We start from the raw sequence: 24,174 nt of genomic DNA on the forward strand, positions 1-24,174 counted from the left end.
GCTTTGGTCTTTAATTTAGAATAATAAAAATAAGACATTTGTCAATTTGAGACTACAGAAAAGTGGTCTTTAATTGGAGGTGGTCTTTCATTAGAGGGAGAACTGTTTAATATTTTATGACATAGCTGTTTGCTGGATACATAACAAATTGTAATTCTGAAGAGAAATTTTAATAAATTGAAATAATATAGCATTTTGCTATTTGTGCTCTACACAATAAAATAATGCAAGAGTGTATTTTAATGATATTTTAATATAAGTATACAAGACAACCATCATGTCATAATTAGGTATTTCATTTAAGGGGTCGTTTACAATTGTCAACATTTTTGCAAGTGTATAAACAGTACTCTTATTAGTACTACTTCCCTCCTCTCTGGAAGTCTGCATAAAAAAAAAAAATGTTGATTTTTCAAAACCATTCTCCATTTCTGTGACTTGGTTTTTGTGACTTGGTACATAAAATGTATTATATCCATGGTTGCATATTATAATTGGTCAGAAAAATCTATTATTTTCAAAATTGTGAACAACCCTTAATCAATAGATAGTACAGTACGGTAATTATTCTTAACACTATTGTTAACTTGTACAGTTACTGTATTTTTTTTACCAAAACCAAAACAATTTAACCAAATCAATTTGAGAATGATTTCAGTCTGTTTTATTTTTAAAGTTAATATACATGTTTTATCTGTTAAATAACTAAATGATATCTACAGAAACTCTACAGGAAGCATTTTCACAATCACAAACTTTTAAATGTTCCCGACATGTTGGCAACAATCAGTACCCCTCTGTGCTTATAATTTTGAACTGTGCTATGCAGTCCATCAACCAAGACAAAGGCATGGAACACAGCTTCGCAGTATGCACCGATAACGCGTCTTGTAGAGGACTGTTGATTATGTAATAGCAGCAGTTTGGTTGTGGACTATCGGTGCTAGCATGGTAGGGCACTTGGCGGCATGACTGGATGACATCGTCATCGATCTTGGGCTCTCGAAGAAGAAACGTTCCACCACCGCTCTTTACAAGCTGCCCAAGGTCTTTCTTCGAAGGTGTTGTAAAATTTCCATTGAAATAAAAATGACAGCCATCAAACAATAGTGGGTACTGTGAAAGAATACAGAAATTATTTGGATGGATGGGTAGATTTTTATTTGGTATAAACACCAACAAAAGTCTAAAATCTGGTGGTGATTGGGCATTACATGGGCCATAATGCACACGGCACCAATGCACTATTGTAACTTGCATTTCAGCCCTTCAGCTGAAACACGAGAAGCGAAGGGAATTGAACCGGGGACCTAGAGATCTCCACGATTCAGCGCAGACACAGTGGCTATCACTAGTTTGGCCAACTGAGCTAAGTCACTTTAATTTATATTAATTTTGAAATGATATAAAAGGAAAAAAAGAAACAAGAATTGCCTTTTAATATCATTTGAACAAAATCCACACACTGTTTGAGACTGCATCACATACTATCATTCTGTTGGGGATATACTTTATTACAGATGGCATGCATATAACTATAACATAAACTTAATATTAAGTTTCATTTTTAATACAAGAAGTTGTTTATTTACACAAATTAAATATGGCAACAAAACTATGTAATATGTACGGAATTGGAAAGCAAATTATAGAAAGAGTAATACAGATAATCCACAGTTAAGTACTGTACACAGTATATTATTATGTAAATTTCTAATCTCACCTGTTTGGCAGCATTTAGCCGTGCCATTTTCGGTCCAGGACTCGAAGGCGATGACATTGTTCCAGCGACCTCAAATGACTCCTCATCTACAGCTCTTTGTTCACGTAAACAGCTCTCAACCCCTGAAAAGACATAATACTTTGATACAGGATATATAAATTGGCAGTGAAAGCAATAGGGCACTTGATTATGGCACATCCCGACACCAACCAGTTTTTTTCATTGAAATAATCATGCGATGGCAGAAAACTTGTCAAATAGAACATTTTAGTATAAAAAAGTGTGTGTACTAAGTTAATGGTCTTTATAACCATTTCTGTTATAACATCTCGCTGGTTTTTTTTTTCTTTTGTTTTTTTTTGTAGTTTATTGCAAGCTGATGGTAGTATATTAATAAGGCTTTATTTTTTTTATTACGAAAGGCAAAACTTTTTGAATACCTTGTTTAGCGAAATTATTTTTTAAAGATCATCAGATGAGGGCGAAAAAAAAACATAATAAAATTCTGTTTTCTTATTTTTATCAAAATGATTCTGCCAAAAGCATCTAGGCAGAGTAGAAAATCTTTATTGATGAATGTAAATGAGATTTATAAATGCTCCAAAATTATATAATTAAGGAAGAAACAAACTGTATCTTATTATATATATTGTATCTTATTTTTGGAGATTTCAGTGGATTGGAGGATGTATTAAAAATCTGAAATTTCTATTTTTCAAGACAAGGGAAGTGCTAAATGGCCAAAAATAAAAAAATGTTTAATTTCAAAATCATTGACCGACAGGGGGTTTAAAGAGGTATAAAAAGTTGCGCTTAAAATATGATGAAAGCTTTTATTTGGCACGATGCTCGACCAGTCCCTATAGAACCGTCTGAACATCGCATTCTTATTTGTCAAATAGTTGAGTTCATCGACTTGTATATTTGTTGCAAACGTCTACTCCAGTAGCCCTATATTTAAATACTGCCAAGTTGGTGAAGGGTCAAATAGGAAGTAGATGGAGTATGCAACATAAATTTAATGCTTTGGCAAGGAAATTGTAATAATTCTAAACCTAAATACTTACATTGGAAGGATATAACCCACTTGGCTGAGATCACTCCCTGAAGATACTTGAATGTCCTCAAACAAACTCCCGCTGTACAGGAGGCAATTACATGTGTGATGTCATCAGTGAAATCCTTCACTATGTCAGCATCAAGCATTTTTGCACAGGTTTCTACCAATTTCTTCTGTTCATTATTCAAACCTTTAAGAGAAGCAATATTAAAGAGAATTAAGTGTATGAACACCTTTACACACAAATCAGTAGTAATAATAACTACAATGTAGATGAACAACAGGGTTATGAAACGATCCTATACTACTGTTTATTTGCTGTACACGATACCTTACAGGTGAAATGAATGCCCCTGTGTACATCACACTACTCCAGGCACAGGATCAAACCCCTACACCTATGAAAACAAGCTTCAGTGCACTTGCAACGTATGTCTTAAAAAAAATATTATGGATATGCATTCAAGCTATAATTTCTGTATGCTAAATCCCAACTAAGTTATTGAATCTTGAAAAGTGAACCACAATCTTACCAGTGCAAATAAACACATATGCATCATTCTTGCTAGGGGATATTGGCTTCACAACATGACCAGTTCTTTCTTCGAGGGGAAGAACTTTAGTTTTCAAAGCCAACTTCATTGCCTTTGTTCTAGCCATATCAGATGGAGTTAAACCAAACATATTTCTGAAAATGCAAATGAAAACATCTAAAGCTGGGAACTACTGTACTGCATTGTACGAATGCAATGCCGCTCCCCGTGAGCGTTATGACGACGCAACACCATCTGCTGGATGTACGTAGCAATCTGAACGAATTGTCATTAAAAAACTGTTGCAGGCGTTGTGTTCTCCCTAGAATCACATCAGCAGACGGCCATCGGCTGCAGTGAGCTTATCATTGGCCGAGACTTTTTTTTATACTTGTTTAGTGAACCCTCTGACAGCAAACATAGGTGATTTCGAATAAAAATAAAATTTTATTTTTTTTAATTTTTATTTTATTTAAATTTTTAAAAATTTATTTTTATTATGCCATGAAATCTCCAAAAATAAGATGTATTGTACTGTATATACTTAAATATACAGTAAATAAATATATAAATAAATAAATAAATTTAAAGCATATATCTCATTACCACAATGTTTACATTCATTGATCATATTTTATTTTTTATTTTCTGCTTGGCCTAGATGCTTTTGGCAAAATCATTTTGCAAATAAGGTGAGACTATTTTCATTCTTTATTCGCGTACTTATTTTTTTGAAGATCATCGGAGAAGGGTGGAATAAAAATAAAAAAATAAAATTTTGTTTTCTTATTTAGCAAATAGTTTTGCCAAAAACACCCAGATGGAGGAGAAAATAAAAATAAAATTTCATTGGTGAATGAAAAATCGGATGGTCAAATGCTTCACATTTATATAATTTCATATCTTCTCTTCAGAGATTTCAAGGCAGCGGAGGGCGTAATAAAAATAAAGAAAAACTTTAATTTTTTCAGAAAATTACATTTTTCGTGGCGGCAGGTGTGCTAATGGGCCAAAAATAAAATTTTAATTTTATTTGAAATCATCAATATTTGCATTCGGCGGGTTCGCTAAACAAGGTATAAAAAAGTCTCGCCTAAGAAAAGAAATTTCTTTTTTCCCACCCACTATGATGACCTTTAAAAAAGAAATTTTTTTTACCGCCCCCCCCCCTCCCCCTACTCTGATGACCTTTAAAAAACACAAGTTTGCTAAACAAGGTATTAAAAAAGTCTTGCCTTAGGAAGTTTTTGATGACATAATATGACAGTGATATTACATTTTATTATTTTTCAATAATAAAATGTAATATCACTGTCATATTATGTCAGTGATATTACATTTTATTATTTTTCAATAAAATTGAGACTTTTCAAACACATCCTAAAAGAATAAAGTCTTATACCAGCAAATCTAGCAATACAAATTTCACCAAAACACAAAGGTTAGGATAGTCTAAAAAATAGGCTCCCAGTGGGAGCATGTGACTGCTACTTGACATAGTTTTTTTTTTACTACTCATCCATGCTTTCTGTGTTGGCAATTCACTTGAAAAACTGTACAGGTAACAAAGACTGTTGACTTTTTAGTTTTTTCTAGGACAGGTCTTATCTAGCATGGCATCATACTTTGTAAACTTACTTTTCATTTTTATCTTTAGTTTATGACCCATCCCATCATTCTCCACCAGATTTACTCTTATAATGTCATTAGCCATATGATAGCAAAGTGTTGTAGAAGCAGTTTGGCGCAGCAGGAACGGTTTGGTTTCCTAACTTCGAGGTCAGGGTTTCAATCCCTCTCTGTGCATTTAGCTTGTGTTCTTGAGCAAGGCACTTTATCTGCACTGTTTCTCTCCACCCAGGAGTATAAATGGGTACCTGGTATACAGGGTTACCTGCTCCTGCACTGATTACCAGCATCAACACTTAGCATGTGGACCCAATGAAAAGGGGAAAAAACTGTGCCTCAAGAAAGAGGCACATTATAAATTCCTATACCAGTACCAGAGTATACTTACCCCCAAAGGGGCAGTAAACACAAACAGACCCTATTCATTGCTCTCAAGAATGATGTAAAAAGGGTGAACCTCCTCAGTGTCAAGTTAGGAGGTACAGTTCACCATTTTTTATAGCATTGCCCTCAAGAATGATATGAAAAAGGTGAACCTCCTTAAACTTGACACTGTAAATCTGGGACAGCATATTAAACTAGGCAGCCAACGGGGAAAACTTGGCAAAGTTGAACAGCATGCATACAACCTTATATATGTATTATTTACAAAATATATTTTTACAACTAGTGAACTGCATACAATACATAAAAATGTATGTACAGTAAAATTTCAAAAGCAGTTTATTAAATGAATGCACTATATTCTACTCTTATTCTACTATACTGTATAAGAATTTTAATCAATCCTATATTAATTATACACTTCTTATACTCTACATGACACAAACTAACAAATTTAATTAAAGTTAAAGTAACTGCAAATAAAAATATATTTAATGTCATAATACAACCAACTCATAACTTTAATTTTCATATTTTTCTTAAATATCTTTTAACAAAAATGAGTTCTTACCGTGCCAGAAGGTTAGCTCCATGTTTTACAAGTATCCTGACAACATCCAGTCTATTATTGGTCAATGCATCATGTAGCGGTGAATCATTCTCAAAGCCTGGAGCATCTATAAGAGCTCCGTGGTCAAGGAGTAGCGAAACAACAGTAGCATGGCCATGATTGGCTGCTTCATGCTGAAATACATAAATCAATCAATGAGAATGTTTCTTCTTTGATTAATAACCATAAAAAAATGATTATTATATATTATGTATTAAGCCTGAAAACGTGTCGAAGAGCCAAGCAGTTAGGCCATGGGTGCTGCAACATACAGCCATTAATATTGCCTACAGTTATGATGGTGGAACAAATCTTCTCGGATAAGGACTATAAACCATAGGCTTAGTGTACACAATTGGCTTATGTGCACTTTATTTAAACAACCGGGTACAACTTTTGAGATGAGTAGGAGTTACCCTGGTCTACTGGACCATACAGCAGCCTGTTACCCTGCGGTTATGATTCCCTAGAATATTTGCAGGATGTACGTTCGTAAACAAATTATAAACAGATATACATCATATGTGTAATTATTCTTGGTGTGTTTCAGACAAACAATTTACAATATATCCAAATCCAGAAGAATATTATTAAAATTATTAATGAATTTTAAAAATATAAAAAATAATATGAATGATACAATCTTGTTGTATTGTTAGGTAAGTACCTGGCTACATTAGGGATGTAGTTATGGTGTGCAGAGGTGGATGGGGCCACCCAGCCCTGAAATTTGACACCTAGCTAATTTATTAACTCCTTGCCCATCCCCAAAAAATTCACTCTTATTATTTAAAGTTCATCAGTGTTATCACCCACCCACCCTTAAAATGTATACCACCCATCCCTATTTTCTACAGCTATGACCCTGCTGTTTTAACATTTCATTTATTTATATTTATAATTTATTAAAACATATTGTTACAAACCAGAGGCCTCCAACCAGCATAATCTCTGACATTGGGATCAGCTCCCTGTGTTAGTAATGTCTCCACTTCTTGAATGTCTCCCTGAGGATTAGAAGAGTACCAGGCAATTCAATATTACGGTAGCTTCACAATTACCAAAAATTTATCGTAGCAACATCAGATAAAAACAATTAGCGACAAATATTGCTACCACAAAATGTATCATTTAGTAGCTATAACAATTGATATGAGTGTTAAGGATTTAAATGTTTGAAACTGCAGTTAGACATAAAATACCAACACAAAAATAGTAGAATTAAAATAATGTACAACCCCTAGATTTTCACAATTTTTATAATGAGGTTGAAAAAAGGTATCTGCAAATTACCAACAATACAGAGAAAAAAATCTACCTTTATGACAGCAATATGTAATGGTGTTTCGCCTTTCTTGTTTCTCTTCATTAGTTGATCTACTGGGGCTACCCTTGGACAGTGTGATCTCCTTCTGCTTAGCACCAATGACTGACCTCCCTCCATGGATGACCGCTTTCTTTTTGAAGCATCTCTTTTCTCAGAAATTGGTGTACTTTTTGTAAGGCAATCTCCTTGTCTGGTCTTGCCTGAGTCAATGCTCTCAATAGGTCTTTCAAGGCACCGGTTCCCCTGTCTAGCTTTACTGGTACCAGGGCTTTCATTTGCCATCTTTAGGCTAGAATTACAATACTCAGTGGCACCTGGAAGACGCTGGATGTCAACTAATTTTTTATTCCTTTTAGGTTTGTTTTCGCTCGATGATGTTGATGATCTTGTCCGCAATCTAGTTTTGTTGGTATTAAGACTGACACTATCCTCTGGCATTTGAGAAGTTTTTTCTGTCATGTCATGAGTTACTGAATCAACACACATCTCTGAATTAGCCATCATACTTGCTTTTGAAACTGGTCTACCTGCATCTTTCATATTTTCATCTATGTCTGAAACTTGATCAAGTGCATTTATAAGGTTTAATTCATTTTCTAAACATCTGAAAGAAACCCTTCTTATGCTTTTTCTTTTTGATCCACCATCATTATTCTTTGTTAAGTCTTTCAAAGGCATCATTCCCCATTCTGCATTTGAACTATCAAGCTTTCTCTTTCTCAGCTCAGCTGACATTGGATGTTTTTTAAAAGGAGGACAATAGTCATCCGAAGTAGAAAAGAAGCTGCTGATCTCCATCTGTTTCTTCAGGACATCTAGATTCTCCTTAAGGAGTGCAGTATCTCTTGGACACCGCAGCCTTTTTGTCTGAAGCTTTGTGGTTTTCTTTTTGCTGCTATTCTTACGCCATGGCAGTGAGTACTTAGCTGTTGTCCTTTTGTCAGTTTTCTGTTGCACCTCACTGTTATTGTCTTGGGTGTTCGAGGAGGATACGCTTTCAGATATTATTACTTGACACTTATCAACATATGGTGATCTACTGATATCACATGCCGTTGATCGATCATCCTCCTTCTCTTTCACCTCTGTGCTTTGATCTATAATACTTGGATATGTTTGAAAGTCTTTGCTTTTCTCATCTTCACTTGATGTCTTTGTGACATCGTCAGATATTGGATCATCAGTATCTTGGAATAAGTCATCTTCAGCATTTTCTAAGGAAAAAGTATTTCCATATTGAATATGTTTAAACACATCGACAATACATTAAAAGTAAAGAATACAGTTAACAAAATGAAAGAAAAACAAGAATTAAACACTGATATTTCTATAACAAGAATAAAAAATATAGTTAAATGGTAAGAATTTGTGGTGAAAGAATTAAGACTGCAAGACATACCACTAGTACTAATGATTTAAATTTCAATAAAATTAACAGAATATTTATAAAGTGTAAACTGTCAATAAATCATTAGAACATAAGTCTTACAAAGCAAGTTTTTCCTTAACAATTATTTTTTTTAATTTAGTCTGCGTAGTGAGATGTAGGATATTTGGTTGGAACGCATGTATTTTAAAGATGATTAGCGAGGGTGCACTCCACTTAAATTGAATATTAGAATGAGATAATACTTTTCTCACTTATTATTAGATACCGGATATAAAATAATACTTTACTTGGTCTACACCCTTCAACTCGTTGACCAACAATAGAATCCAATATGTTTCTCATTGGATGTTAATAACATTCTTTTAATTAAAATGAGCAATTAAATCTTTTAGAAAGTTTGCAGGTTGTTTTTTAAATTGTATCACAGACGATATACCTTGAATATAAGAACAATGGGTTTAATTTTGAGAATAAGCCCATCTCAAATTGAAGCCCCATCTTTAGTTTGCAAAAGTAGCTTCAAAAAGAAGCCCATCTCAAAAAGAAGACCATGGGTTTCTTTTCAAGATAGTACAGTACATACACTGTACAGGAATTTAAAAGAAACAAAATAATGTTGTATGAAATGTATACTGAAAAAAAGAAAATAAAGGCGGGTTGCTCCCACGAAAGAGAGAAAAAAAGAAACAAAATAAATTTAAAACATGCTTGGTTTATCAATAGTTCAGGGGCGCAGATTGCTATAAAACGCTCTTAATTGGTAGTTTTAAAGCCCCATTCCCGGCAAAATTTCAATTTTTAAGATAAATCTAATTTTTGTATAATGTTATAAAGATTTATAAATATAATACGGAATTGCTAGTTTAACTGAATTTAGACATTCCTAAGAATGAAAAAAATGTAAAATAAGACTGAAATTTGATTTTTTGTGTTCCACACAAAAAATAAATGCGGATAAACAAACATATCTCAGCCTAACCGAACGACCGCATTGTGCGAGATGCGAAGTACAAAAAGTAATCACATTAGAGAGGGCGCACTTTATTGACTGTATAAAGTATACATAAAAGCGAGAGTATTCCAGTGGATGCGATCTACAACCTCTGAATTTGCCTAGTAACGATGAATTCGTCGAGAAAATGGTAATATTTTATGAGAAATAGTCTGTATTTCTCATTTTTTTATTCTTTTGCGTAAAACTAAAATTCATGCCAATATTTTTCCATGATTTATAATAATTGGAGTAATGCAAATGCATATTTTCTAAAAAAAGTCATTTTTAGTGAAATTTTGCCGGGAATGGGGCTTTAACAGATTGATGTTGCAATGGCCCTATTAATGTTTTATTATTACATTAATTCCAAAAAAATTACAACATTCATTTTTAAAATCCCCCTCTTTACTTTGGAAAAGTAGGCTCGAATAGAAACCTATCTCTCAAAAAGAAGTCAATATCAAAAAGAAGCTCATCCAAAGTTTGCAAAAAAAACAAAGAAACCCAGAGCCTCTATTCGAGGTTTAAATCAAAGAGCTAGTACAGTAATTCAGCATACATTAATATCTAATCAATTACATGTCATTCATTTCCAACTCAATCAGAGATTACGACAAAATTAAAATCTACCTGTATTTGTAATTTCGTTGACACTTGTAGGCTGCTGCTTTACTAATCGTTGTAACCGCTGATACATCTGAACCACCACTGTTAGTTCACGGTTCGGCAAGAGGTCTTTCACCCACGCAGGCGAACCGCATTCTGGACAATTGTTTCCTAGGTGATTCAGGATGCAGCACCTGTAATTCATCACAAATTACAATAGTATGATCAAGAGCATTGGCAGATAGCTGTCTATCAGCTGCTGAGCACCCTCATTAGTGGCGTATACAGGACACTTAAAATGGGGAGCTGATGGGGGCGCAAAGGTGGATTGGGGGTTTGACGATTAAGAAATGGGGGGGCGGCATTAGGTTGCAATGTAAGGTGATTTTTAACTTCTTGAGCATGACTTTTTGGCTTTGGACATTTTCATTGGGGGTGTGCAAACATCCCAAGCATGCCCTAGATATGCCACTGATCTTCATCCAGATTCTGCTTTAACGAGAGCAGAAGTAGAAGAGGATGAACTGCTGCAATTGGTCAGCGAAAGCTGAAGATGACTGACAAATTTAATTACATTCTACTGGCTCTGCATTTAACCCTACAATTGAAGAAAATAATCGTCCCAGGGCATTTATTGTTGATAAGGTTTAAATAATTACAAAATTACCACTTCCACCTAGAATTAGTCTTACCATATACAGTATGAACATTTTTAAGTAAATGTTTACATACATGTCATATATTTTTTTTCCATACGACCCAATTTCTCCTAGGATCAATGGTGCCTAAACCACACAATAGGTAAGGAAACCCTCCCCCACTGCACGGCGCAGTGTATGGGCAATTTCATATTCATTTATTGAATGTCAAAAGGTCTTTGATACAGCAGGTACCATAGTTTCTTCAGTTCAGAAAATGTAACACGCCAATTCTCTACACCGGCTGTGAGCCCCAGCAGTTTTTGTTCTTAAATACCTTTGATAGAACTAAAAAATGACGAAGAAAATTTCATCCAATTAGATTAATTTTTATAAATAACTGATTACAAGAAAATTTTCTTTCTGTTGCCGCTTCAACCTAAAAGATCTGATTAGCGTAAGCAAAGTTACGACGATGTAAAGAAACAACTCCTCAAAAGACAGCTCAAATCCCACTGAAAATGCACTAATATTGCCTATATTTTCGTAATTCAACCCAAATATGACAGAGCGAATTATTTGAAATAAACTATTTTGTAAATTGTTTGCAATAGCTATATTTATAGTGTTTTATAAACTATTTCAACCTACAGTAAATTATCCAACCTCTAGTTTTTAAGTTACGGTTTTTGTAGTAAAAACAGTCCATGCTTTTGAAGAAGTTCTAATGGTTAAAGATAGGGCGATTTTCACATCAGCGCGTTTGCAGTAAAATGGACCAAATAGATTGATATGTTCATATTTCATCTGGATTGTATGAAGTGAATGTCCCGATTATAAATCGTTTTTTTTATTTATAAGTACTGCATTGTTGTGTTATGTACTACAGTATTATTTATGTTATGAACTATTGTAAACCAATTCAGTTCCAACAGGGGGGTAACTTTACTAATAATTTATTTACAGACACCATTTATATTGGCAGCACTCAAGAGGTGTGTCAATCAAAACTTAAATGACAATTTAACTTTAACACAAAATCTATTGAAAAAAAAGAACCGGCGAAAACCAAATGTAGGCGACATTTGGTTTTCTATCTTATGTTTATTTTTTATTCACTTGATCTTGAAAATGTGTCCATGATGGACATGAAACGTCAATCTTTTTTGTCAATAAACTTTATTTAATAAAGTTACCCTATATAGTAAACGACTGTTGATTGAAAACAATTGAACTAGAAAAATACAAAATATGAAACAGCTTAGGACTACAGTACTTGTATATATAATGATAATAATAATAATATTAACGTCTTAATACAAGAAAGTAGCCCCTTTGCGCTTTACATCCAAAAAAAAAAAAAAAAAAAAAAGAAACATAACCATGAAATATCCTAATACTACAAAGAGAACTAATAACGAAAAAATGGCATAAGAATCATTTTCACTGCTCCGTTCTCCAGTACTTTGAAGCCCCTAAAGTTAGGGGCTCGCTGGAACAATATTCACAGGAGCTCTAGTGAAAATGATATCTAGCTAGCCTATCCAGCAATTTACTAGTATATTTCTTGTTGACTGAGCAATAAGGTCAGTGTCTTAGAAGTCAACATCACAGGTGAATGCACAGAGGTTTTTTTATCATTTGGGAACAGAGTTCGAAAGCAATAAAAGATTCATCCAATTAGCATTCATATATTAAATCAAGGTGGTATAAAATATTGTACCACCTTGATATAAACATGCTCGTCTTTCTTATCCACACTCCACTCTCATTCTTAGCAGGAACCTTATACAAGTCTTTTCAGAAACTGTCAACAGTGACTTAATCCTGAATTACTCAGTTGGATACACAAATTGCATGTACTGTACTAAACCTTGAAGTAATTGTTTTGAGATTATTTGTGAAATAAACACTGGAACAAAAAGGTAAAAATTCTTGGTAAGCATTATTGATCTCTTTAGAAAAGATTTTATTTTATTGTTATAATTAAAAGTAACCACAACCTCTTGTTAGGTTTTTTTTAGTATTTTTTTAAAAATGAAGCTACTTAAATTGCAACACAAAATTCCCATAGCCTTCTGCTATTAATATTGATAATAATAACAATAGTCAACTTATATATTGTAGGGAATATTGTGGAGACCTCTATGTGCTTAACATTATCCCCGGTCATTGGATTAAGCACATACTCAGGTCCCTGTGGAAGAACTATTATTTTATTTATTAATTTCATTTCATTTCATTTCACCACCAATTGCCAATAACAAACAGGGAGCATACAGTATATTAAATACAATATAAAATCACTATAAAAAATCACTATAAAAGACAATCTGATTAAATGATTTTCAATAGTTAAAATGTGGTACTGTATACAAGGAAAATTATAATAAAAATTCAAATAATTAAAAGACAATTCCAGGGCCGGGTGTGTATGGTCAGATTACTACAGTTTAACTTGAGCTACTGTAAATATGAACAAGAAATGCTCATTTAATGCTGCACAGTGAAGCGTACTGTAATCTCATCACGGTGTCATTTTGTGTGAAGTACTGTAAGAGTTTGAAACCTATCAGACTTACCAACCTTTGGTTATCGTGGTAAACAATTTACTACAACAGCAACATGAAAAATATTACAATTTCACCTAAATTAGAAATTTCCTCTGGTAATTATGATAGTAATTTAGCATAAACTTTTTGATTAGTCAAATCTTAATTATGAAAATGAGCAATTAAGCATATTCAGACACGTACCAAAAAGCAATAGACTGTGTTCTAACTACCATCTTGCAATTCTATCAAGTTTTAAGCCAGACTTACCAAACTTTAGATACATGGTAACAGGCCTAACTTACTACAATGGTTAGTGAAATATTAATTATTCAAATGAACACTTAGCATATTCACAAACGTAACAAAAACAATAGTGTACATGCTCCATTTTCTTATTAGAATTTTGCATTGTGCAAAGTTTGAAACCAATCAGACTTACTACTGTAAGCTCTAGTTATTGAAGTAACTAGGCTAAATTAGTGAAATATTAATTTATGCTAATGAGGAATTTGAATTAGCATATTCACACTCGTACAGTACCAAAAAACCATAGGCTCCTTATTTATGTTTAATTTTTTTTTTTTTTGTTTCCTTCAAATTCATGTATAGTGAATGTACTGTACTATCTCGAATAAAAGCCAATGCTATCTTGAAAAGAAGCCCATGGGCTTCTTTTCAAGGCTACTTTTGCCAAAGAGGGTGGCTTCAATTCCAGATAGGCTTCTTCTTGAGATGAAGCCCATTGGGCTTCAATTCAAGGTTTCATGGTATTATCGTTTGTAATATTCTGTATCATTTGGCTTGACCTGGTAAACTGATTTATTAACCACATTCGTCTCTAATTAAAGACCACCTCCAATTAAAGCCAGGCTCAGCCCGGAGGAAAAACCAATTTGTAATATGTTGTACAACTGCTTTTTCTAAGACACAAAAAGCATATTTGATGAAAAACTCGGAAGCGGTTTATGAGATATAGATTTATGAATAACTGGGGGAAAGGGGGTATAACCAACCGTTTCCCCCACTTTAAAAAAAAATCTGTATCTCAATTTTTGTCAAATATGGTTTTTTTGTCTTAGAAAAATGAGATATCAACATTTTTTTCCTCTCCGGAGCCTGACTTTAAATACCACCTTTCTGTAAATCAATAGTGAATTGTTAGTTACAATCCGCCTCATCTTAAGTTAATAAGTTTTTGATGTTTTGAATGACTAATGTAAATATAAGTTACTTGCTATGTTCTCACACGGCTGCTAATTCCGGATCCGGATCCCGGATCCGGATCCTGCTAACCGTTAGCTGCCGTGCGTCCATCCGAGAAAATCAGGATCCGGATGCCAAAAATATTATGATCGAATCACTGGCCAATAAGAAACTGGAAATTATAAACGCGTGCGTGTGATTGGTTGATGATAGAAACACGCTCAACTTGCTAACCTATAGCGCTTGCTAACCATTAGTGGTATCCGAATACTGCTAACGGTTGGTGCTAATCGATCGGGCGTTCTCACGCAGGTGCAAACGCTTAGCTCCCGATCTGGATACTAGGGCTCTCGTGAGAACCAGGCTACTGAAATTTATGGCACATTATATTTTTTTTTCTTTTCAGATGCAGTAGCTAAAACGTTTGATTCCAAACTTGAGCACAGATAATAAACAAACATGGATTTTATGCTATCCATTGGTACTATCGGTTTACTTTGGATTGCAATTGTATGGGTACTGCGAATGTTTCATGTTTCAAACATAAACGAGAAACATGTACTTATCACAGGCTGCGATACAGGTTTTGGAAACATGCTAGCCAAGCGACTGGACAAAAGAGGCTTTGCGGTGATTGCAGCCTGCTTACATAAACAAAGCCTTGAAGAACTTACTTCATCTTGTTCAAAGCGTCTTTGCGCAGTACAGATGGACATTCGTGAGAAAGAAGACATACAGAGAACATTTGAGCTCGTAAAACAACGATTACCACCAGGCAGAGGTGAGGCGAGCTTTGTTATTCAACATATTCTTTTAAAGATCACCAGAGGAGGGCGGGAAAAAAATTTAAATAAAAATATGTTTTCTTATATAGCAAATAGTTTTGCCAAAAACATCCAGATGTAAGAGAAATCAAAAAAAAAATTTTATTGGTGAATGTAAACAGTGTAGTAATGGGATGGTTAAAATTCTTTAAATTTATATAATTAGGAAGAAATATACACCTTATTTTTGAGGTTTTCAAGGCAGGGGAGGACGTAATAAAAATTTTTTTTAAATTGGCCCAAAATAAAATTTTAATCAAAATCATCATTATTTGCAGGCTGCATGTTCGCTATTAAACAGGTATAAAAAAGACACGCCTATTGTAAGCAACTAAAGTTTAATTTTCCAGGCAGATTTTACGCCTTTACGCCTGCACCTGGAACCTAGGCCACCTACTGTAACAATTAGAGCCATCTGAAACTTACAAAATTAAATATGAAAATAAACTGAAAGACCATCTACATGTAATATAACAAGATAAAATGTACACCATATTAATCCTGTCTAGTCTAGGCTACTACCACTGAGGCTGCAGCAAAACATGGTCACTTAATGTACTGACCAGTGGCGGCTCCAGAAATTGCCAGACGAGTGTCCAAGATTCCTGACACTTGTTCAACTTCACCTCAGCCCCAACAAGTTTGGAGCAAATTTAAATAGGCAGATTGGGCATCTATCCAGGGTCCCGCGACAGCGTACCTGTGCCTCCCTGGACCCCCGCCAAAGTTTTACCAAAATATAAGTGCTTATAACATAATATCTACAAACAATCGAGCAAAGAAAAAATATTTCAATTACTATTAAAATGATGCTTGAAAATGGATTTAAATGTTGTCAGACAAGTCATAAAAACCTTTTTTCTATTGAAGGATTGTGGGCATTAGTAAACAATGCTGGAGTTGCAGGAGCCTATGTACCGTTTGATTGGATGAACCAGGAAGAATGGAATCGAGTTCTGCAGGTCAATTTCTTTGGCCTGGTCAACATGACCACAATATTTGCACCACTGATCAAGAAAGAGAAAGGAAGGGTAGTTAATGTTAGCAGCATCACTGGCAGAATAGCAATCAGTGGTTGTGGATATAGCACTAGCAAGTTTGCTGTGGAAGGGTTTACAGATTGCTTGAGGTAGCCTACTGTACAGATTATTACAGGGTCAAATCCAGGGGGGAGGGGTAAGGTGGGGTGCGAAAAATGAGAATGCGGAAATAAATCCCAGAATGTAAAACTAGATCCCTATTCCTATCAGCCTATGAGATCCAGAAATAGATTTTCATTTAAATAATAATTATATTGTTAGAAATGTTTTTATTTACGTTTATATAATATTATTAACCACAGAAAAAAAAAATTATATTCATAATCATATAAAAACAGTAAATCAGTGAAGCGGTAACACTGTCAATGAATAATTTAGCACCATCCTACTTTAAGAAACAGGTCACATGAATTGTAAACCAAAGACTGTATATAAAAAAAGAAGTTTTTCCTATCATGTTGCTGAAATCTGGAATAGCCTAAAACAGTATAGAGTGGAATTGAATAGCTGTGGTTAAGATGCTTGCCTGCTATGTTCAAAAAAGCTCTCAAGACGCATCTGCTGTCGGCTGCTTTTTCCTATCTCCGGTTTGTTTTGCTTGCTTGCTTAATTGTTTTAGTTAGATATTCCCAATACTTGAGTACCTGTGAGTAATGAATAGACGGGCCCCTGTGCCTTAAATTGCCTGTAAACGGTGCGGTGATGGTGTGGTGTTTCTTTTCTTGTAGATTTAGGTTCATGGTAATTTTTTGTTCCTTCCTGTAGCGCCTTGAGCACTACTGCAGTGGATTTGTGCACTTTATAAATCTTATTATTATTAAGCCCAGGGTCCTGGGTTTAATTTCTGTGACAGCAGGACTTTTTCTCACGACTATAAAGAACTCCACTGCAAAGCCTCATGAAGAAACCTTGCTGATAAAAGCATGAAATTATTTCACACTGTATATTTAAAGAGGGCCTCTGAATGTCAGCCAACCTTTGAGGATATGCTGGAAGGGTCACCCTCTATAAAAAAAAAAAAATCAATCATTTTGCAACAACTATTCCTACCACTTACAGTATCCCTTTAAAAGACTAAATAAACGATAGGATTAAATATTTTAAATATTATTATTATTTATATCATTTACCATATATAGCGCCTTTCTTCTTGCAAAAATGACCTTGTGAAAATAAAGTTGTTACTATTATTATTACAGTATTAAAAAAATTATCTTATATTACCGAATTTCCCTAGCATCAACACCCCCCACACCAGTTCTCAATAACGCCCAAACAGCCACTTAAATTTAATTTCAACATCCCTAAATAAGTCACTGGCCAGCTGCCCCACCACCATAAACCCCTCCAACTCCAAAAAAAAAAACACCAAAAAAATAAAAATGAAAGCACAAACTTGGAGTAAATAGAAGATTACATGCATATAACAAAAGTTAACTTTTTTAAACTTCTCTAAAGTGCTCAATGTATTTTGCTACTTTATTATTTTTCTTCTCCAGAGTCCAACTTCGCAACTTCGGTGTGACGACCTGTTTAATAGAACCCGGCTTTTTCAAAACCAAACTGATGGATGGCATAGCAGCACAACGGGAATATATTTGGCAGAATTTACCAGATAATATCAAGGCAGAGTATGGCCAGCAATATTATGAGAAAAGTAAATGAACAAATCAATCAGTCAATAATATAATTGGGACTTGCCATGTTAAAACCAGCATCAGAGGGAAAAACATGAAAACTGACTTTTTAGTAGATGCCACATTTTAGAATTTAAAAGGATGGGTACAGTTGAACTTGCCTAAAGTCAAACTGAAAATGCCATTGAAATATTGTTAGATAAAATTCAACTTAGAGATTGTCAACAGAAAACACACAAATTTGGCATGTACTGTGAAATTAGATCGACTTAGGCCTAGTCGACGCAGGCAAGATCGATTTTACTATTGGCAAAGTTTTGAGTAAAGTACAGTATTAGAGCTTCTCTGTATTAAATTATACAATACTACCACACTAATTACTCAGTTCAACAATTAGCAAGAGTATGCTGGTTTTTTGGGATGGCAGGTCTCATATTTTTAACAAATGCTTTAACAATGTCTTCAAGAAAATGAAGTGTTCACAACAATTAAAAATTTATGAGGTTAAATGTTAAAAGACAAACTTAACAGCTTTAAGAGAATTAATTCATAGAGTATCTTTAAGAGATTTAATTCATAGAGTATCTTTAAGAGAATTAAGTCATAAAGTATTTGTTTACTAAACATAGAATGGAGTGGAGTTTTATATCTTAATGGTTTAGGATGCTTGCCTTCTAATTTCAAGGTCGTGGGTTCAATTCTGTGACAGGAGGGCATTTTCTTACAACTCCCTAAAGCCTGTTTTCAACCGCGCGATTCAAAAACGTTGGTTCGCTTCCTCAGCTCTGATTGGCTGCGCATTTTGTTTGCCTCGCAAAAAGTAGAAACAGTTCGAACTACCATAAAATAAAATACCATAAAACTTTTGATTATACTGTATTTGTCACTCATATACTAAAACAGTAATCCATCATAAAGTTTATTCTAAGATAATGACCCACTAAACCTAAACCATTGGGGTTACTTGGAAATTCCAAGTCTACACACAATAGACCTATATTTTATAGACAAATCAACATGTTTGCTTTCAGGTTAATGCCTTTGTAACATGGAAAATGTCTATAACAGATATTTAAAAAACAATGCATGAGTTATTGCCAATGCAGGAAGCATAGATGAGTTATTCAGGGTTTATTCAACCCAATGGTCACAGGGATTTAATCAGAATTCATTTTTAGTAAGAATCCCCCCAGCAAACATTGAAGGTATTACTTTATACATGTTTACAGTACAGTGTACCATCTAATGACCAGATACATTTTAAAAATGTAACTGCTTTGTTTTGTTGCAGCGGTGAAAAGTGTGCAAGCATCTACAGACCGTATTAAGGAAGAAAGATCTTCAATGGTGGTGGATGCCATGGAACATTCTGTTAGCTGCTGGTGGCCAAAGTCCCGCTATGTGGTAGGGTGGGAGGCCTGGTTTTTCTTCAGAATCCTCTCTTTCTTTCCAGCTGGTCTCACTGACATAATCATGATTATATTATTTAGTCAACCAGCTCCAGCTCCAAGTAGAAAAGGGTGATTAAAACACTGCAGTATTAAACCCTTTTTTTTTTAAATAAAAAAAAACACTTAAACACAGTTTTTGTCCGTTTGATTACACTTAGGTAAATTAGCCTACTGTCCAAAGGTGGATAGAGGGTGGGTGGGGCAGTTGGCTCAGAGTTCTCCCAAAGCCGCCTTACATGTACTGTAACTGTCAATTTTAACAGGCCAACCGGTAAAAGGTGTGTCGGTTTTTAGAAAAAACTTCCACTGATTACGCCTACGCTGGACCTCTTTCAATATGAACGAAATTTCATTCCAGTCTAAGCATATACTGTACAGTATGTACAGTAAATTGTTTTTTTTTCCCCCAAGTCTTTCAACCCTATCCATAAAAGCTACAGTAACACCTCGCTTGCACACTCGAGATCGCCGGTCGACCGTTCAGATTTTTTTTTTTTTAAAGTAATACGTGAAAAATGATAGGCCTGAAACTGCAGTCCCTATTATGAAGACCCTAGGACTTAGGCCAGGGTTGGTATCTCGTAGGCACCACAATAGAACGATGGCAAGCTTGCCAAGCAAACAATATTCAATGTAATGACAGAGTAAATACTAACCAAGTGTATATTGAAATAAATTTAACAAAAATAAATCAGTTTAAGATTCTTTTATTTGGCTTTGAAACGTAAAATATGTGTATCCGATCCACATGATCACGCACGGGCAGGTCTAGCAAAACCAAACTGTGGCTATAAAAAATGTCCAAACAAGCGCCCTCTATGTAATACAATCAAAGTAAACTTCGAGAAAAAAAAAAAGAGAAAAATATTTCATTTATGGTTGGCCTTAAACTGTAATGGAGCTTAAAATGTCTAGCTAGGTACCAGTTTTAAAGCGATGGCTGGACCTAAGACTTTTTATTTATGTCCAGTATACCGTAAGGTAATAATGAATACGATTTTTGATTCAAGCAACCACTAGCTTAGTTGTACAGTAGTAAAACATAGGTTAGGCCTAGTAGATCTGGTTGTAGCTTGACAGCTCAGCACAAGAGATCCGATGTTGTGTGCATACAGTATATCGCCATCGCACTCGTTTCTCAAAATTATGCTATCTATTTTACTGATTTTACGCGTGCATCTATGGCTCGATTTTGATAAAAAATACATGTCTGTTTTAGATTTTATGTTCTAAATGCTAATTTCGGAAGTGTATTTCTCGAATTTGTACTTTTTGTATTTTTTTGTACTGGGTACCTCCTTGGTACTCTAAGCGTGGAAAATGTTGTTACAATGTTGTAAAAATAATTTTTTTTTTTAAATGTTTGTCTTGATGCTTTCATTGTAATGTATTGTATGTAAGTTATGGGATTTATGTTTATTTATTTATTTGAACATACACCTTTGAATCGGTGGCACTCAATAGAAAATTGGTGCGTTCTACAAACAAAAACAAAAAAAGGGAAAATTTAACAAACAAAATAAATAACAATCGACTGTAAATAATATTACAAGAAAGGTAGAAAAATAACATATGAAATTAGATGTGTGTATGTTTTGTTAAGGGTCTATCATTTGTTATCATAATGCAGAGGAAAACGTATACTGTATCGGTGTTGTCCTGGTTATGAGTCCAGCAAAAGAATCGAATTCAAACTACTACTTACAGTCTGCAAATCTCTCTCAGATGTATGCCCAGCGTACATATCTAAATCATCAACAAACGTACAAATTTGCGATCAACTCGATCGGCCTCCACAGTACTGTACATCTGCTGCAGCTCAACTTTGGAATATCCTGCCTCCTTCCATTTAAAAAAATCCACTCTGAGACAGTTTAAGGCGGCAAGCCTTAAAACCTGTCTGTTCGTCTGAGTTTATTATGAGCTGGGCAGGGTTTGGTAGATTTGCACTTATTTCATTTTAATATTGTTATCCTTTATTACCATTGAGAATTTATTACCTTATTACCCACGAGAACAAGCCAAAAATACTATTTTCCATTAGGCGTCATCTCCACCGATTTACGAATGACAGAAACATGTTTGAGAATGACATCATTCCGAATGCGTTTGAGAAATCCACCTACCTCATTATATTCTCATTGAATATTCATTAGCTTGGATAGAGAAGGGCGGTTCTTGACCGAGGTTCGACAGAAACGCGTCCAAACGTGCTTAGTCGCGTTTGAACGTTCAAGTATTTGAAAAATTTCTGGCTTCTGGCTAGGACTTGGATTGACGATTTTTACTCAACATGAATAGCCCTAGGCTTCGTATTTACAGTCAAAAATTAATAGCCATAGATTCAACATTGTTTAGCGCATAGGCGTAACAAAATCTGGTTAATGTGCTTCAATGAAAAAAAACTGACTGTCTTGTTATGCTGCTGATTCAAGTGTCGCACGTGTGTGAAGAAAGTGTGAGGTAGGCCTAAGCCGCCACTAGCTTGTCAAGGCAAGGCCCTTGGTGTGTGTTGCCTAGGCTACTACTACACAAATGTCATACGTTTAGCTGGCGGACTAATGCGGCTAGGATGTATCAGGAATACACACCATCCTAATTTTACAAAAATAGGCTTATAATCAGTTACCAAAGCCATGGCATTAAAATTTTAACACAGTGATAAAGGTACAACAAACTTTAAATCATATGTAGCAACAGGTCAAAGGTCAACACTAAATGCTAGCCCTAGCCAGGCCCTAGCGAATTGACTATCATACAGTAAGTTTAACATGTTATTACAATATTTTAAAGTCAATACGTATGTTTATAAGAGTACAGTACTGTATAATTGTATTATGATGTTTATAATAATTGGACATTCAGTGAATACATACAAAAATACAGAATGTTTTATACACTTGCTGCCGAAACTGCACCGTACTTAGTACTTCATCAGATCACCATGTTTGAATGGGCCCAACAAGATCGTGTAGGCAAATCATTTTAGCCCATGGCTGTCGTTTGTACTTACTGATATTTGATGTACTGTACTAACATAAATATATTTCATGATCATTTTATATAAGATTCTTAAACACCTTATGTTTAAGTATTGGAACGCAATAATGAATCAGAATGAAAATGGGCCTGATATTCCACACTAGGCCTGCTGATGGACCCAATCGTCTCGTGCTGTGGTTGGCCTGATTGTCTGTCACAACAACGGAAAAGGACTGAAAAGAGATAGGCTTAAGATTGGGCGCAATGTGTGGTTTTATGAATCACAAAACGATTATCGTGCACTCCCGTAAGTTGTGTTAAACATCAACAATCGTATCTTAAATTACAGTCAGGCACAAACGCATCTAAACATCTAATCAGTCAACCATTTAACAGGGGTGGAGCAATGAGCTAACAGCCTCAAACATGAATAAACGGGCAATAAACGCACCCTGGCTTACGCTATTTCTGGGAGCATTAAGATAGCTTGTGGGAATACAATAGAAAACGCGTCAGAATGCGATTCTGTCGTTTCGAAAATCAGTGGAGATGACACCTTGGGCTTGGACCTAGATTTCTAACCTCAATAATTTTGCACTCTGTTTTCCAAACTAGGCCTATATGTTGCTCCACAAATTATAGCGATTTAATCAGTCAAATCGGAAGAACTATCGTAGCAAACAGCAAATTTAGAAATACTGTTACTGGTGACCCAATTTGCAATGTAACATTTTAAATTTGTAGTACCAAAAGCAAGGGTACACTAACTTCCTCAGGTCAAGATGCCCTGTATGAGCATCTAGCTGCTTATTATTTTCAAAAAATGTCAAATTGGTAAGGGGGACACCCCCTCCCTCGGCTTGTACAGCAACGCTCAGGTGGTATACCTCTTGCCCTTCAAATTTATTCAATGATCAATTTTGGCCCCTATTGCGATATAGTTGAGAACCCCTGCCTAAAGTACAATACTGGGTGGTATATCTCAAGATCTATTGTTCACATGCTGTACAATATCAACTTGTTATAAACTTTTATTCTCGAATTAGGCTGAAACTCGACACCGTTACACACAATTTTTATCAACTAAAATTCCATGGGTAGTTTTCTAGAGGCAAAGTTATATTGAAAAAAGAGAAACACAAACTTACTTGCAGAAGAGGTGGTCACAAACACCAAGTGAGCATGGTTCTTTTAGCAGTCTGGAACTGTTGAACAAAGAATATATATTGTAAAAGAGGGCTGCAAATTCAATTTTCGCTTGGTAGCACTGCAGAAATTTTATGGCACCCCACGAAAAAATTGGTAGCTCAAGTAAATTTTTTAGTAGCACATATTTCCCCATCATTTTCACACCCCTAAGATAAGTATGCCGCCATTTTTTATCCTTTATATCGCCTCCCCCCCCCCCCCACAACTTTCCCCAGCCTATGCCCATGGATTATTATGCCAGAAAGAATAAATGAAGGAAAAAAGAAATTTTAATAATAAAAAAAAGACAAGAAAGAATAAAAAATGAAAAGAAAAGGAAAGAAAATGAAGGAGTAAAAAGGTAGAAAGGAAATGAAAAGAAACTAAAAGAAAGGAAAGT

At 34.7% G+C, this 24,174-nt stretch overlaps 2 protein-coding genes across 3 annotated transcripts; one reads left to right on the forward strand and one right to left on the reverse strand.

The window, feature by feature from the left end:
- Window positions 1-23,943, reverse strand: LOC117120017 (BRCA1-associated RING domain protein 1-like). Its single transcript, XM_033265022.1, has 9 exons — window positions 23,735-23,943; window positions 10,281-10,450; window positions 7,258-8,480; window positions 6,866-6,946; window positions 5,901-6,073; window positions 3,317-3,471; window positions 2,791-2,973; window positions 1,724-1,845; window positions 1-1,116 (listed from the first exon to the last, which is right to left on the reverse strand). The coding sequence occupies exons 1-9, from the start codon at window positions 23,929-23,931 to the stop codon at window positions 787-789; spliced, it is 2,634 nt and encodes an 877-aa protein (XP_033120913.1). The 5' UTR covers window positions 23,932-23,943; the 3' UTR covers window positions 1-786.
- Window positions 12,601-20,295, forward strand: LOC117120027 (dehydrogenase/reductase SDR family member 9-like). Of its 2 annotated transcripts, none has more exons than XM_033265032.1 (5): window positions 12,601-12,832; window positions 15,059-15,433; window positions 16,347-16,605; window positions 18,016-18,173; window positions 19,445-20,295. In XM_033265032.1, the coding sequence occupies exons 2-5, from the start codon at window positions 15,112-15,114 to the stop codon at window positions 19,675-19,677; spliced, it is 972 nt and encodes a 323-aa protein (XP_033120923.1). In that variant the 5' UTR covers window positions 12,601-12,832; window positions 15,059-15,111; the 3' UTR covers window positions 19,678-20,295. The 2 variants fall into 2 exon arrangements, with proteins under 2 accessions (XP_033120923.1, XP_033120919.1); XM_033265028.1 differs by having other exon boundaries at window positions 12,601-12,819.
- Window positions 23,944-24,174: the final 231 nt, after the last annotated feature.

The sequence above is a fragment of the Anneissia japonica genome, unplaced genomic scaffold (genome assembly GCF_011630105.1).
Source record: "Anneissia japonica isolate Jap-2015-1 unplaced genomic scaffold, ASM1163010v1 scaffold287752_len1182401_cov188, whole genome shotgun sequence".
Classification (NCBI taxonomy): Eukaryota; Metazoa; Echinodermata; class Crinoidea; order Comatulida; family Comatulidae; genus Anneissia; species Anneissia japonica.